The sequence below is a fragment of the Geospiza fortis genome, unplaced genomic scaffold, assembly GCF_000277835.1.
Source record: "Geospiza fortis unplaced genomic scaffold, GeoFor_1.0 scaffold53, whole genome shotgun sequence".
Taxonomy (NCBI): domain Eukaryota; kingdom Metazoa; phylum Chordata; class Aves; order Passeriformes; family Thraupidae; genus Geospiza; species Geospiza fortis.
In genome coordinates this window covers 2424701-2439911 of record NW_005054305.1, presented here as the reverse complement: position 1 = coordinate 2439911, position 15211 = coordinate 2424701, and the positions used below count along the sequence as shown (strand labels likewise).

At 43.4% G+C, this 15211-nt stretch overlaps 1 protein-coding gene across 1 annotated transcript in view; it reads right to left on the bottom strand.

Moving 5' to 3' along the window:
* Nucleotides 1-14597, bottom strand: part of CABLES1 (Cdk5 and Abl enzyme substrate 1) — a 36886-nt gene extending 22289 nt beyond the window's left edge. Inside the window, exons 1-3 of the mRNA XM_005418284.2 lie at nucleotides 14530-14597; nucleotides 12187-12279; nucleotides 5389-5466 (exon numbers count right to left, since the gene is read on the bottom strand). Of these exons, the coding sequence (XP_005418341.1) occupies nucleotides 5389-5466; nucleotides 12187-12215 (107 nt within the window). The 5' untranslated portion in view covers nucleotides 12216-12279; nucleotides 14530-14597. The remainder of the gene's footprint in view (nucleotides 1-5388; nucleotides 5467-12186; nucleotides 12280-14529) is intronic.
* Nucleotides 14598-15211: the final 614 nt, after the last annotated feature.

Genomic DNA, 15211 nt, shown 5'->3' with positions numbered 1-15211 from the left:
TTTTTCTCAACACAGAGTAGAAGTTCAAAATTGAAACTTACTAGTTTTAGAGATTCATTTGTCAATTTCAATCTAAGGGAACAGGACAAGTCACTCAAGAATGAGCATTAGTGGCTCTCTATACATGAGATGATGAGTTTTGCAATGTCCTATTGCAAGGAAAAAATCTTCAGATTTATGTGTCTTTCTGTAAAGCTAATATTCACTTGGTTTCATTTTTTGTTCAATTTGTGAGAAGCAGGGAAAATGGGCAATGGTAAAGAAACGCAGGGATATTTCAGCTTCCCTGTCACAGGCTAAAACCAGATAGTTGTTCTTCCCCAGGCCTACGGAATGATACATGCTCAGGAAAAGCACTCAAGATTGATGACTTAATCAAAACTGCCTTGCATACAAAATCTGCTGGGGAAGAACAGCAAGGAACTCTGAAGGATGTAACCGAGTATCCTCCTTCGCTGTCTGCTTATTGCAACTACCCATATGGCAATTTAGATGCTCTCATTTCTCCTGTAAATATTGCCCTGTTTTCCACACTCACTAACCTGCCAAATTACTGATGGCAGCAAGACAACCACATGAGTCCTTCTTATCACTTCATTTTGCATATGGCCTTCTTACCCAGTTTAAACACTAAATATGAACAAAGATTGCAGAGTTTAGATAAAGAAGGCTGTTGGGAATGCCAGCTCTGTGGACTAATTGATCATTTTGGTTAGATATTATTTGGGGGGATGGTATTGAAAACCTCTTGCTCCTGGCATCATTGAACAGATTGTCCTGGCCAGCATTTAGTTAAATCTGAAGTTAAATTCAGCAATGACTTATCTTTAGAAACTGGATGAAGCTGGTTAGTAGCATTTCTGAGAAGGACACAAATTCTTTTTATCTAGTGACTTGCTGCTTTACTTCAGAAGAATGGTCTGTTTCCTGGGCTTCAATCCATTTGATTACTCATACTGCATTATTTCCTTTAGCTGGAGGCAAGGTTTGTCAGAGGAGTACCTGCATTTTTGTCAAGACAGCAATATTCAGCAGCTATGCCTGCTGCAGGTAAATTTCTATCCACTTAATGAATTCAATGCCACAAAGAAGATGAGGTGAACTGGCCATCTTTATAAGGATGTGCACTATCTGATGCTCTGAGTTCTCTCTCCTGTAGCTCATCACCTCCAGCCCTGCTGTCAGTCAGTCACTGCAAGCCCAGGTCTGAGGGCTCATGTGAGTCTAAGCAGGCTGCAGTGTTGCATTTGTGTCATACTGCCAGCTCTCCTCCTCCCCCAGGTCCTTCAGATTCATCTTCTGGACAGGACTTCACAGGAACTTGGAAGCTCTTAAAAGAACTCTTACAACATCAGAAAAGATATCATCAGAATAGGTACAATTTCAATCTGTGGATGCTTTTGCCATTGATAAAAACAGGCCTAAAAAGTGCCTTTTCCAAAACACATTTTTAAATCATGAAGCATAATGGTGTGTGTGCCAAAGATAAAAAACAAACTACACTGTGTCAGAACTGTAAACCCAACTAACTGCAATACCTTTTATTTTTGGGGTGAAAAACAACACGGTACCGTCTTCCTCCTTTTTAACACTTCCAACAGTGACAGACATTGTCACTGTTCTTTTTTGAAATTGCTTAGGCTATACTAATGAGGACTGGATTGTTCTCACTTGGCTGCAAGCATATGCAGGGTAACACGTCCTGTTGGCCACGTGGAACAACTTTGACAACATCTGTGAGCACTGCCAGAGTGCCACCACCTCCTTGGAAGCTGATGCAGAAGTGGGGCCTAGAGAAGCTTCAGGAATGAATTGTCTCCCTTCTCCCCTGCCCAGGATATTTGCTTTTTCCAGGGTAGGCAGAATTGAACCTGCTTCTTCTCCATCCTGGCTGGGGCCACATGGTGGGTCCACAGAGTGCCCTTGCACATGCAAAGCTGAGGAGGCAGAAACCTTCAGGAATGTTCCCAGAGAGTCTGGCTGTAACAGCTCCTCTTTAGGGACTCGAGTGTCCAGAGCATGACCTCCCTAATGGCTAAAAGGATAATATCTGCTGTGTCTGATCCCTGTCTCCTGTCTCAAAGGGCTGAAATCCAATTCACCTCAAACCATCTGGAACCCATCTCCAAACAAATAATTCCTTCAAGTCTTATTTAATCCATCTGCAAATGGCTTCACTCTTTGGTTTGCCATGACACAAATCCCCTCTGAGGGCCCAGAGCAGGTCAGCATGAGGGTGTACACGCCTGTGCTGAGGGAGTGTGTGGCAGGACAGCTACCTGCTGCTGACCTGAGGCATCTTCCCCTGTCCTGGAAGTGGAACAGTATCGAGGCTCAAGTCCATTTGCTGTGAGCTTCCACAGTGACAACCAACCTCTGACAGAGGAGGTGTGTGCCACAGCAGCTCAGGGGATGCACAAGGTGCACCTCTGCTAAAAATGGGAGGTCAACACCTCCAATTTTCTGCCCACCTAAAGAACTAGATGGGGATTAATGCTTATCTGTGGCAAGGAAGATATGAAATGGATACTGAGGCAGTTTCAACACCATTCACAAAGTAGATCTTGCATCTTTTGGAATATTATATTTAAAGAAGAGAGAGGAACTCTTTATCCATTAAGGTTTCCAATGCATTGAAAAATGAGAGGCAACTGCACAACCTAAACCTGCAGTACCAACACTTGCCTTAACCTGTGCACCACACAATGACTCTGTATGTCATAAAGCCAAACATTCAGGAAACCTTTCTCTGTGTCTGTCCAATTAAGAACAGAGGCAATAACACTGTTACAAGTGTTTTCACACGACTACACCACTCCCCTTAGCTACCACTAAACCTGGCCTAGATTCTGATGGCTTTGGGCTGCAGCATCAAGAGGTACTGAAGGGCAAGGAATGCCAGCAGCCAAGATGCTCAGCACCTCCTTCAGCTCCTGACTTGCAGCGAGGCTTTCCTTACATTGCTTTCACCTGGCTATATCTGCTCTCACACTTGCTCTGCTGGTGTAGAGAGAGGAAGAAGAGTAAGCATTTAGGAAACATATTCCAGGGGCACCTCAAACTTCATCCCCTCATGTACAACTATGTCTCTCTCCCCAGACCTCCATTTGTATTGGTACAACCCCTTAAAACTCATGGTTCAGAGGTTTTTTGGGAGGGTTCTTGCTGTTGTAGTTTGACCTCTGCATGGAGGGCAGGCAATGGAGGACCACATTCTGGAGTACACTTCTCACACCTCACTGGTGAGGGGTGATGCTGCCCCATCCCCACAGGACAGGTACATAGAGTTGGGGCTTCAGAAAGTGCCTTTTACCTTGTTTTTATAATGGATCTGTTCCTGCAGGCTGTATCTACCGGCATTGGTGGAGTGCAGCTCTTCTGCACTGCCTTGAGTACACATGGGCTGGCAGCCTCCACAAACAGCTGTGCCTGGAGATTTCCTCACTGGCCACAGTGCCTGGGAGTTGGAGCAGAGGTGGAGAAGAAGCAGCAGCTCCACTACGTGCTCCTCTCACACAGAACAGCTCCTCCTGCCTGCTCATCCATCCTACTCTCCCACTCCTGCTGGGGCTCTCTTCAGCTCAAATTTCAGAGGTGTCCATGGCTCCCTGCAAGGACCTGTTTCTTTTCATTAACTGCTCAGTGGTATTGGCAGAACACAAACCAGCTGGGACATCTTACCTGGGGACAGACATCAGCAATCCAGGGATTCAGAGAAAGCAAAGCTAAAGGATGCTGTCATTACAGCACTTCACAAGAGTATCCAGTGTCTCTCCCCCCTCCTACTTCACATCCAAAATGTGCAAGCAAGCAAGCAAGCACTGTGCAGCCTGAACAGAGTGGCCACAGTTTATGCTATACTGCCTCATCTGTTCTTTGCACCAGCTGTTCCTGGAAGGAGGTGCCACTGAATTGTTTCTCTCTTCCTCTGATGCTCTGGAAGAAAGACAGAGGGCATTTTTTTAAATCTTGGCTTTTTAGCCAAGGGAACAGGGTTGGATTGTTGTGTACTGGCAGTTGCTACCTTCTCATCCCATGCCCTTCTTGCTGTGCAAGCACAGTACAAGACATGACATGCTGAAATAATATTTAGTTTTGCAGCTGGGCTTGTTACTGCTGTAATTTAGAAGGTATAACCAGTCATCAAAGTTTCAAAATGTGTTCAATTTTCAATAAAGAGGCAATTTCCACAGGATGATGACCATAAAAGAATGACAGTGTACTCAAGAACAAAGAACAAATCTGCCAGTCTGTCAAGAATTTGTCTGATGTGTCATCACAGTTTAATTAAGGGAAAAAATTTACTGTAAGAGTGAGCAGACAGAGTCAACCTCCTCACAAAGGTGCTTCCTTTCCTTTGTGCATTAAAAATAATCTCCCTTTGTTTTGAATTACTGGTGCACAAGGAGATTATGACAAATCACTCTCCAGAACTAAATAGATGGCTGGAAAGTATGAGCCAAATTTGTCTTTTATACAGTGGAAAGATTTGACTGTAGATGATTTGTTGATCTTTCAAGCCCCCCTCAGTGTATCAACTGACTGTTTCCCACACATTTTGTGTTCTGCAGCCACTGAGTCAACCACAAGGACTTCTCAGGTCTCTGGCAAGTGAGCATGGTGGCCACGCTACTCCCCCCTGTGCCAGGGTCACAGAGCTGCTGCCCACCAGCACTGCACCCAGCTGGCCACCACAGCCTGCCAGGGCATGTCCTCCAGCCAAATCCAGTTTCTTCCACTTCCGTGGTTTCAGTGGACGAGCTAAAAGCTTTCTCAGTCTCTGGAGAACTACTTCATTCCAAAGGAACTTTTCTATCAGAGTTACAGTGTCTCAGCACGTCAGGGGATGCGAGGCAGCTGTACAGACAGCTATGAACCTGTATAAAATTATCACCGAAATAATGCTTTCACTAACTGAATGATCTGACAAGTGACTAAAAGTATTAAATAAAAAAGTATTCTGTTTAAATCCAAGTATTTCTTTATAGTTCTGGAAATCTAGAAACAGTAGCACTATGTTTGCCTAGGAGAAAGAGACAGCTAAGATGGCTTACACAATTAAAGTCATGCTGTCTAGAGTATTTGTTTTGTCAAAGATGAGTGAAACCAGAAGAAACAATAAAAAGTGCATTTTTTTCAAGAACATTGATTTCATGGGAGTAGTTTTCTCCAGCTTAATAATCAAAGATACCACATATATAAATAAAGCGGGGACTGAGAGCTGTAGTTTTAACCTGGTAATAGTCCACAAAGCAAATACACCTAAGAGCATTTATCTCTTCTCAGAGCAGACATGTAAAAGCATTAGGCTCCATCATGCTGTGTTCTGTTATCAGGTCTACATGCAGGCCCAGAAAGACTATGCAGTACACGTATGAATATACATACCCGACTTGGGTACAGTCTCGATATGGCAGCACTGAAAATATGCTACAGAAGGATCTTCTGCTGCTGATAAGGACTATTCTAAAATATAAAAGAAAATAAAAGAAATCAAAGACTAAAATTTAAAAATCCCACCACAATAAGCAAAGCAATAGATGTTACCATTGAGGAATTTGCAATCATAAAACTTCCATAATGGATGATTTCTCTGTCCTCTTTTACATCTCACAGATATTGCGCTATAGTGTCTTTACAGAAGTGCTGAAGCCTGTGCCCCAGCAAATGAGCAATGAATGAGTAGTAGAGCCCCATTCCCTCTACAGGCTTTCTAGGAAGACTATCTTGAATATGTGACTTGGAATCCAGGAGAGATGCTTTCCTAGTGAAAGAAGTCTACCCACAGAGGCACGGGACCATTCTGTCAACTCACTACAATGGCTGAAATTCAACAGACAAACCCAGCAGCAACCCAGGTGATACACACCAACAAACACCACTGATACACACTCTGGCTGCTGGTTGTGACCTTTCTCTGCTGAACCAAAGGACTCCCTTGATTGTCAGCCTCTTGTTCCTGAAATAGGCTTTACCCATCAATCAGGCTAGGTTTGCTATTATGTTTCCAGATCCTTTCACTGTTTCCAAGCTTCCTCTTTTGAGTCTTCTCCAGTTTTGACCCATCACCTTTCTTGGTCTCCAGGCATTATCCCTGACCTCAGAAGTTGCACATCTTCCAGTCTTACCTTTAAGATCAGTGTCTAGCCATGACACTCTGCCAGCCTCTGTGCTCAATGATCACATTAGCCCTCTTGGTTATGATGCATTGACACTCAGGTATAACTGACCCCACAGCTCCCATCTGTCTCAGTCAACGTCAGGGCTGAATCCCTCCTCCTCTAAGCATGGCTTGCCTTTGCTCCTCATAGGCAGCTAGCCAAGATTTGGCTACATGAAATCATACATCATCTGCCTGCAGAGAGCTTATCTCAGAATCCAGGACAGTCTTAGAGCAAGTGCCTTGTATTTCTAACCATTCTCCAAATCTCTGCAACATCTGCAAAGTCACTGTGTGATACTGTCCTGGTTTCAGCTCAGATAGAGTTCATCTCCTTTAAATCAAATAGCTTGGAGCAACTTGTCTGTTACACAGCCACACTGCTGCCTTCAGCCATCAGGCTCTGACATATTAAACAACATCAAAACCACCTTGAAGTCAAGACCCACTTCCCATAATACAGAGTGGGATGCCAGCAGCTACATTATTAGAGTTCCGGGAGATGCAGACTTGCAAGAAGCCAAGAAAAGCTTGGTCAAGAAGTAAGATATAAAATGCCAGCAAGTAACTGCTTACAAATAGACCGTTATCCCTTATTACCTTCAGGACACCGAGAATTGTACCATTGTACAACTGACCCTTCCTCCCTCTAAAGCTGGCTAACAGGCAGCACCATGTCAAATTCCTCTAAAACACAGTGACAGCAATTTGTGATGCTTTCTGACCTGATTAATGTTAGAATTTTCTGATGTTTTACCTTTCTAAAAATCTCCACTTGTGGTGAAAATGCTAGGACCTACTACTACACTGGCTGTCAGGGCTATTGAACTTCCTTGCTCCGCTCTCCAACATTGATTTTTCTGACATTGTGTCCCACAGATCTGTATGTGAGGATTTAACCTGAATTTTTCATTCTTTGTCCTGCACTGGTCAAAGCTGGACAATAAACCCTTTTGCTCTTTCTTGTCTGAAAACCAGCACATGCACCTATGAATCTCATACCAGTCACCCTGTTATTAGAACACTGTTTCCTTAAGGGACCAGCTTAGTCATCGTTCTTGGAAAAGGTTTAGCTCCCCAAGAGAGCTGCTGCTGTAATCCTTGGAAAAATGCAGAATGATCGATTTTCCTTCTCCTGCATTACTCCGTTATGGCAATCTTATTTTCTTCCTTAAAATCCCGTTTCAAAGCAGAGAGGGATTTAGCCTTTAATGAAGAAGGGTTTCTAATAATAAACACACATACAGCTTTAGGAAGTTTTCCTGCAGTAGATGAAGTACAATTTCATTGTTTGAATGCTGTAACACTCCTTACCTAAGGGAAATCTCAGATCCTTCAAGATGGTCTCACGGTGCAGCACTGAGTTACAGAGCAGGGAGGAATGATTTTTCCCATTTGAGAACAGCAATCCACAAGCAAAAAACCCTGGCATATGATTAATTTTGTGCTTGCCACTGCTTACTGCTGAATGGTTGCTACTCACAACAGCTTGCTTGTTCACTGGAAGCCTTGTTTGCTGATGTATGAAACTTGGCACAGGTTTCGAGGCTGACATCAGAAAGCATCTTTGAATTCGGAAAACCACAGTACCCACTAAGCACATTATCCCCCTCCCTCTGGCTGCTTCTGGAAATACAGCTCCTCCACCAATGTCCTACACCTCCCTAAAAATACCATTCAACTCTTCATACTTAAAAGAAAAACAAACTGGTGCTTCCATGTCCAAGCAAAGACAACAGTAGGAAGTTACCACAGAACTGTGTGTATCAGAAAGAATCAGACAAGAAAGGAAATAAAAAGCACCAGCCCAGCCTCTATTTTTTTCAGATTTCTTTCCCTTGGGACCCAAGTATTGCCTCTCTTTCCATAAATCAGCAGATTCTCTTTACACAAAGATCTCCCAGGCAGAGCACGAGAGGAGCCCACAGCCTCCACTGCTAGGATGCCACAAAACCTCATCTGCAAAGCTGCCAAGGGAGAGTGATGCAAAAGAGCTTTAGGAGCTGGACTGGAAAGGAAGTGGAGAAAGCAGTGGCCAGATACTCATCATGGAGGGATAAAATGGCATTTTATGTATAGGTCTGATGACATGCATGGAAGCAAAAAAAATTCTGAAGGCCTGCAATGGTTTGCTGGGGCAGAAAGTCCAGAAACTTGCCACAAAGTATGCTTTGGAGAAGAAGCCATGGTGGAAGTCCATTGCTGCTCAAGAAAATCAAATTATTGCTTATGGGAGAAAAGTATTTTCCTAGATTTCAACTCTTCAACAAAGGGCATCTATGATCCTGCACACCTCTGAAGGAGTTACCTCAGAAGCTGTGTGAGAGCGTTTACATGCCTTGATTCCAATTGTGTCACCTAGACATGTTTAAAACCACTTCACAAAAAGGTTTTCATGCTTTAATTCTCACACTTCACTGAAAAGTTGTACTAATTATTGTAGTTCAGAGCAACCATTATTTTGCGAGAGAATTCTGACAATGTGCAAAAGGCTAAAAAAGCTAATCTTCCAATTTCTCTATGAAGTGTATACTGCAAAAAACCTTAATGAGCACGAAGCTCTCAACTGAATCAGTAATTTGATAGACTTGAAGAATAATGTCTGCTTTTCCCAGCAGCTGTCTAGGTTTGATTGTGTTCCACCAAAAGGCTGCCATCAGGCAATGTGATACACATCATATATACCATCCACACGTGGAATATTGCAGCCTCTTTTCTCATTCCTGATTGATGATTTTTGACTGCCAGGGCTCTGTTGTCCTGCACACAAAGGTGAACACACAAAACATGGATGCTTCCAGGGTAGCAACCCCCATTTTGGAGTGTCAGAAGTTCAAGGGCAATTAGAAGGTGGCTGAGAGTTATTATGAACTGTGAGGGTGCTGCCAGTCATCAACCTCTTAGCCTGCATGTATTTGCAATTAAGAGAGCAGCACAAGAGATATTTCATGATGGTGTTTGGCCTTCACTCAGATGTCTTTGCTAACAAAAAACAGCTGAGAAAGCAGTGGCATGGGGGTGGGAGAGGAACGTTGTTTTACTGCTTTTTATACCTGCTATATATGATAACTCCGGAGTCCTTCTTGTCCCATTCTCACCAGTAACTGTTTGTTCAGCTGGCTCGTTTTTGCTAATCCTCTGCTTCAGCGTTTATGGAGGATATCATCAATAAACCTGCTGCTGAGTAAAGTGGGTAAAACCACATGCTGGTGCCTACCTGTGCTAGTTTGTATGTCAGGGTTGACTTGTCTTTGTCTTTAAATGGGAAAATTTATTTTGTGCTGTTTTACAAGATTGCTTTGCTAGCATAGTCTAGGAACCCTAATTTTCCAACTCCTTTCATAAGCCACAACCTAGAAATCCAAAGAAACCGGTTTAACCAGTGATCAGAACTATCAACAGAAAGCTTTACAAGGACTCACTGATTAAGCTCCAGTCTGTGTATTTTTATGTATGAGCTTTCTCTCTGTGCTAAATAGGTGAACTCTTATTTTAACCACAACAAGTCCTGCCTTGCTGCAGGACTGCCAAAGGCTGGATCCAGAGCATCACTGCTCAACACATGTCACCCCTGAGGCTGAGAGGGGAAGAGCTCTCAGTGCCACAGGACAAGGACACATCACCTTTCAGGCTGAGAGATGCAAACAAAGGGAGCTACTGGAGAGAGGAGCCCTGAGCTATCACTCACACCGCAGTTTTCTTTGCTCTGACAGAGTCACAAGCCAGTTAAACAACTTCTGAAAGTGCTGGCTATTTTAAAGCCCAGTCATCATATTCACCACACAAAAATATATTCAGAGTAGATATTTTCAAAGCTGGGTTCCTCATCTTAAGTGAAAGACTGACATGCTGTGACAGAAGGATCAGGGGTTTTGGAGGGAGCTCAGAGCCTGACTCCAAAGCTCAGCACCTGCATCCTGCACAACCATGCATGAGCCACCTGGGACAAGGTCTCAGGTATGGAAAGGAGTCCCAGGAGGGTTTTCTATCCATTACAACACCTGTGCTCCTCGTGTCACAGGCAGCTGGGGAGGAGACCAGCTTCAAAGGTTTTAACATACTCAAAAACACTGCTGATTTTAGGATGAATACACAAAGCAGATCCACCTGTATATCTAGAGGTCCTTTTAATCCAGAATGCCTATTAACTCCAGTGACTACATCCAGACCCTTGGGAAAAACAGTCTGCACTCAAATTACTTACTGCTAGACATAGGGGTGACACAAAGTGTTAACTACGCATTTTATTTTTAGCTAGCATCACTGCGGCTCTACGACCATAGGATGAAAACTATTGCCAAAATTGTGTCTCTCATTCTTATTGTATTTGTATTCTAGATAAAGAGATCTTTATTATGATTGTGGAAATATTCTGCAAAACTGTGTCGGTTGATAAAGATAAGAAGCCAGTTGAATAACAGACGCTTTCTCACAGCTTTCTTAGCAAGAAAAATATTCAGTTACATTGTCAGACATAATGACTGATCTTTGAATTAAGGTAAAATACTGCATATATGCTACAAATACTTCTTTGCAAAACATTGAGAAAGGAGTTTAAAAATCAAATGTTTATTCATTCTTTTGCAGGTATTATTTCTATCAAGTTTATGCCTAGATTTTATGTACACATCTCAGAAATTTTTCTCTGTGGAATTTGCATAATACCTCATAAGTCTATTTTGCTATAAGAAATTCCCAGAGCATATAACTACTTATGCTCAAAATGGACTAAAATTAAAGGGTTGCTTTTCAGTGTTTGATTCCACACATATTTCTTATAAAGACAATAATCAGCAGCTAGTCAGACAATAGTCAACAGTTCAATAGTTCTGCATGTGTCTGTTTGATACTAAAGCTGGGTCTAAAAGCCATTTCTAAAAACTCTCAGGGCCACCTTGCACAACATTCATGTTGATTACTACCTTTCACTGCATTCAATCATATGTGTGAGAATAACAGTGAAGAAAATTTTTCTTGAGCCAAGTAATAAGTCAATTCATAAAACCTGTGATTCAATGCAATGTTAGAATTTCTACTGACATGGTTCCATGTCTGATAGAAATCAAAGGCTACAGGCACAAATCAGTCCAACAGAGCATACATGGTTCTCAGCCACGGTTCTCAGTTTTATGAGAACAGGCACGTGCAAGGGTCAACTCTCACTGGGCTAGTTTAGCCTACATGCAACCTATTCAGGTGGCCTGGTTCAAAACTACTCAGATTTGGAAGAACAAGAGTAAAAAAAATCATGAAGCGCAGGGAGAAATTGTCATTGGAAAAATCAGAGAGGACAGGTATGTTCTTTATAAGCAGGGAGGAGCCAATTTCACTTCTGAGCTGGATGACACCACAGTAGAGAACCCATTTTGCTGATGGATATACCTTCAGCTATGGGAATAGGCCTTTGCAGAAAGCCAGGTATCAGCCAACGGCTGCTGCACAGGTCCCACCAGTGCCTATGGCTATAACCTGGGCACATCCCAGCTCAGGGTGTGCTGCAGATACAGGTGCACTTCTCACACATTCCCTGGAAGCCTTTCTGCCTACATCTGCCATGGAAACTAGGATCCCATGCCTCATCTTGCCACAACCATCCTTGGCTGTGCATTTACCAGCAAGGTGTATCCACTAAGAGATGTTGGCAGTATCCTTGAACCATTGCTAAACTTGGTCCAGGCAGGTTCAGCTGTGTGCCCCGCTCACGCTTAGAACCTAGCAACATCCTTGAAGAAGCACAACCAGATTATGCCTAGTTTGCTCTGACATCATCACAGATTTTCCTTTTTTGCAGGTTATTTGCATTAAGGAGACATAGGTCTTAAAATCTGTGGGCTAGCACTTCATTGACATGTCCTTCCCTGGGGGATGGATCATGCACTGCAGCCTGCACCCTCAGGGATTACTTGGCAAGGACCATTGGGTGGTGAGTGGCAATGGCTGTGCTGTTGCAGGGGGATGCTGATCCTGCCCCTTCCCTCACATCCCAGGGGTTGCCTCTGCAGAAGCAGCCCCTGCATGCACAGTACCTGCCGTTTCTGGTATCGTGCTGCCGCATGTTCTTGATAAAATGAACCTTCTTAAAGTTCTTTGGTCTGGGTGATCCTGAGAGTGTCCGACATCTGAAAAATAAATCAGTTGCAAGGGAGGGGAGGGAGAAGAAAAAAAATAGTTCTCAGTTCCCTGCTGTACCGCCAAGAAGCCTACACAAAAGCAGGAAGGAAAGACGAGACAAATGATTCAAGTCACCCTGTGTTAGGAATCAGCAAGAACAATAAAGACAATAAGTCTGGAAAGGCGACAGCTCAAACAAAAAAAAAATATTTAAAGTAATAATGAGAAAAGGCACCATCCTCCTCCCTTCATGCCAAAAAAAAAAATCATAAAATAATCTCAGCAAAGTAAAACTTCCTGTAATGTGCCATGACAGCTAAGCCCAAGCTTTCAGAAGAAAAAAAATTAAACCAAACCAAAACCTAGTAAATATGCAATTTTCCCCGCTCGCACCAACACCCACGCTTTTGCATGCTCCTCAGCTATTGATAAAGGAGCCATTGAGGGAAGTTCTTTCTTGTTTTAATTTTAGAAAGATTTAAAATCTCCTATTTGCAAAGATAATTCCTATTTGATTTTAACTCTAAATATTACTTTTCACATTCCTGACAGTATACAAAACAACTGAAAATAAAACAAACTGCCACAGGAAAAAAAATAATCATTCTTCAAAACATTAAGCCTTAAATCTATTTTACATCTGAATGCGCTTTATAAATTGCAGTTACAGAAAGAAATTGCCAGAGGGAGGAGAGATGAGACAAACAGTAATATCCTCCCCCTGCCTTCCACCCTTGCTCCTTCTGATCAGCTGAAACCACAGTGCATGTGAAAGGGTTCTCTGTTTCATCTCAGGCCTGTTTTGGTGCAGGGCGAGGCAGAGCTCCCTCGCAGGCACTGGAGATGAGTCCTGTGCTCTCAGCACAGCCAGGGCTGCACCGTGGCTGCTGCATCCTCTGTGGCACCTACGGGACCAGCATCCTCTGCTGGTGCACGGGTGAGCTTCCCTAACCTATCCTTTTCATCCTCTCCCCTGCACAGGCAGAGTTCAGCAGCTCCTCAAGCCCATGAGGTCACTATCTTGGACTGAAACCACAGACCACTGTGCCAGTCCCTACTTCTGTACCCAAACACTATCGTGCTGCACGGGCACACCCCGAGAGGGGCACCCCATCGCTCTGCCATTTCTGCCTTCCTCCTGCTAGTAAAAGCCTTGAGACTCCCTGGCCCTCTGATTGCAATTAGCCTTGTTAGCTTCTTCACAGGAAAATGGCACCAAGAGAGACATTCTACCACCAATTCTGCAAATTAGCAAGTAAAAATACTGCCTGGCAAATCATATTTTGTTTATATCTTTTACCAATTATACATGTTTGAATCACTTATGGGAACACTTCATAACATGCTGGTAAGCATGCAACAGTGAGCTTTGTAAAAATAATCAAGCTTTGGTAATAAGCCAATTGGTACAGCCTCTGCTATTCTTTGCTTCGAGGTAAGGAGAGACAGCCAATCTGCATGTGGATAAACAAGGCTGCAGGCTAAACACCAATATAAACCAGCTGAATTACAGGTCCTAAGAGAAAGAGGCAGTCAGACTTGGGCTGCTGTCTTGCCGAACCGCTGACCTGGAAGCATTCCATGCACTGGTCAGATTACTGACCAGCCAGTTTCTGACCTGTTGAGCAGTTGCTCCATTTTCCATCACCCCAGAGGATTGCCTAGAGACTAATTGCTGTGGTCCCCAGAGGAGGGAGCTGTGGTCTCCCAGAAGCACAAATCAAACCACACTGAAGCGGCCAATATAACAAGGATGGGAGCAGTTTCATTAGTGGGGTGGCATTCACAAACCTACAGGCCAACACACAGACAGCAATGCTGGTAACCAAAATAAGCTTGCATGTGCTGAGAGAATAGACAGTAAAAATTCTTTAAAAATACTAGCCTTCAAAAACTTACTGTATTAAACCATCTGTACATACTTTTTAAATGAACCACAGATGTTAGGGTACTACTGACTAGGGGGGCTAGTCATTCATATTGGTGACAATGAAACTTTTCTATTAGTCAAATCTGGCATTTTAATTCCTGACATTTCATCTAAATACTGCCTTTCTGTTTAATGACCTAAAGCCAGGGAATGTGCAATTCATATCAGCCACCACCTCGCAGGATGTGTGAAGTCTCAACACTTTTACTCACTATGAAGGATATCTTAATGTGAAGACCCAGCTACTTTTCAACATGAGGAGGGAGAGCAAGCCTGCCATGCATGTGTTTTACAGACAAGAAGCCAGAGAGAGAGTAAATAAAATGACCTCCGCAGTGGGGCATTTTCCTCGATGTCCTCCAGAGTCTCCAGAGAAGATCGCTGGGAGATCAGCCGACGTCTGCAGAGAAAGCAGAACACAAAACATCACTGCTGATTAGAGGGCACAAGGAAGTCCTCAGAGCTGTTACTGAGTAAAGATCACAAACTGCCCTTCACTAGCCAAGCCATACCTTTGGATATTAATAAATTCTTTTCCGTTCTGCTTATCTTAATCTGTTTGATTCCACCCAGAAGCAAACTTACTCCATACAAGCTGCTACAGCAAAGCAGAAGCTTCAGCTTTGCAACAGCTCCTCCTCAGTTTGTGCTCCCCTTCCTTCAAGGGTTTAACACCCATCTAACACAGTCCCACATATGCTGCAGTACAGCTGGCAACGCTACAAGTATAGAGCTCTGACAAAATAACGCAGACATAGATCCACAGAGACTGCCTGTCCTTCACACTGCCACAGGGACAACTTCTCTTTGCCCCTTGCACTTTCTACCAAGCAAGTGCCACTTGCCTCTCCATGATGTCCATCTCATCACTCCTGTGAGGAGTGTCTGAAGTGAGATGAAAGATGATAGTGCCAGCAACACTGGCGGTGTTTAAATAGAAGACCTGACCATCCCCATGAGCAGCACAGGTGAGCTAAGCTCTGTTTTAAACCATTTTCCTATGTCTGAGT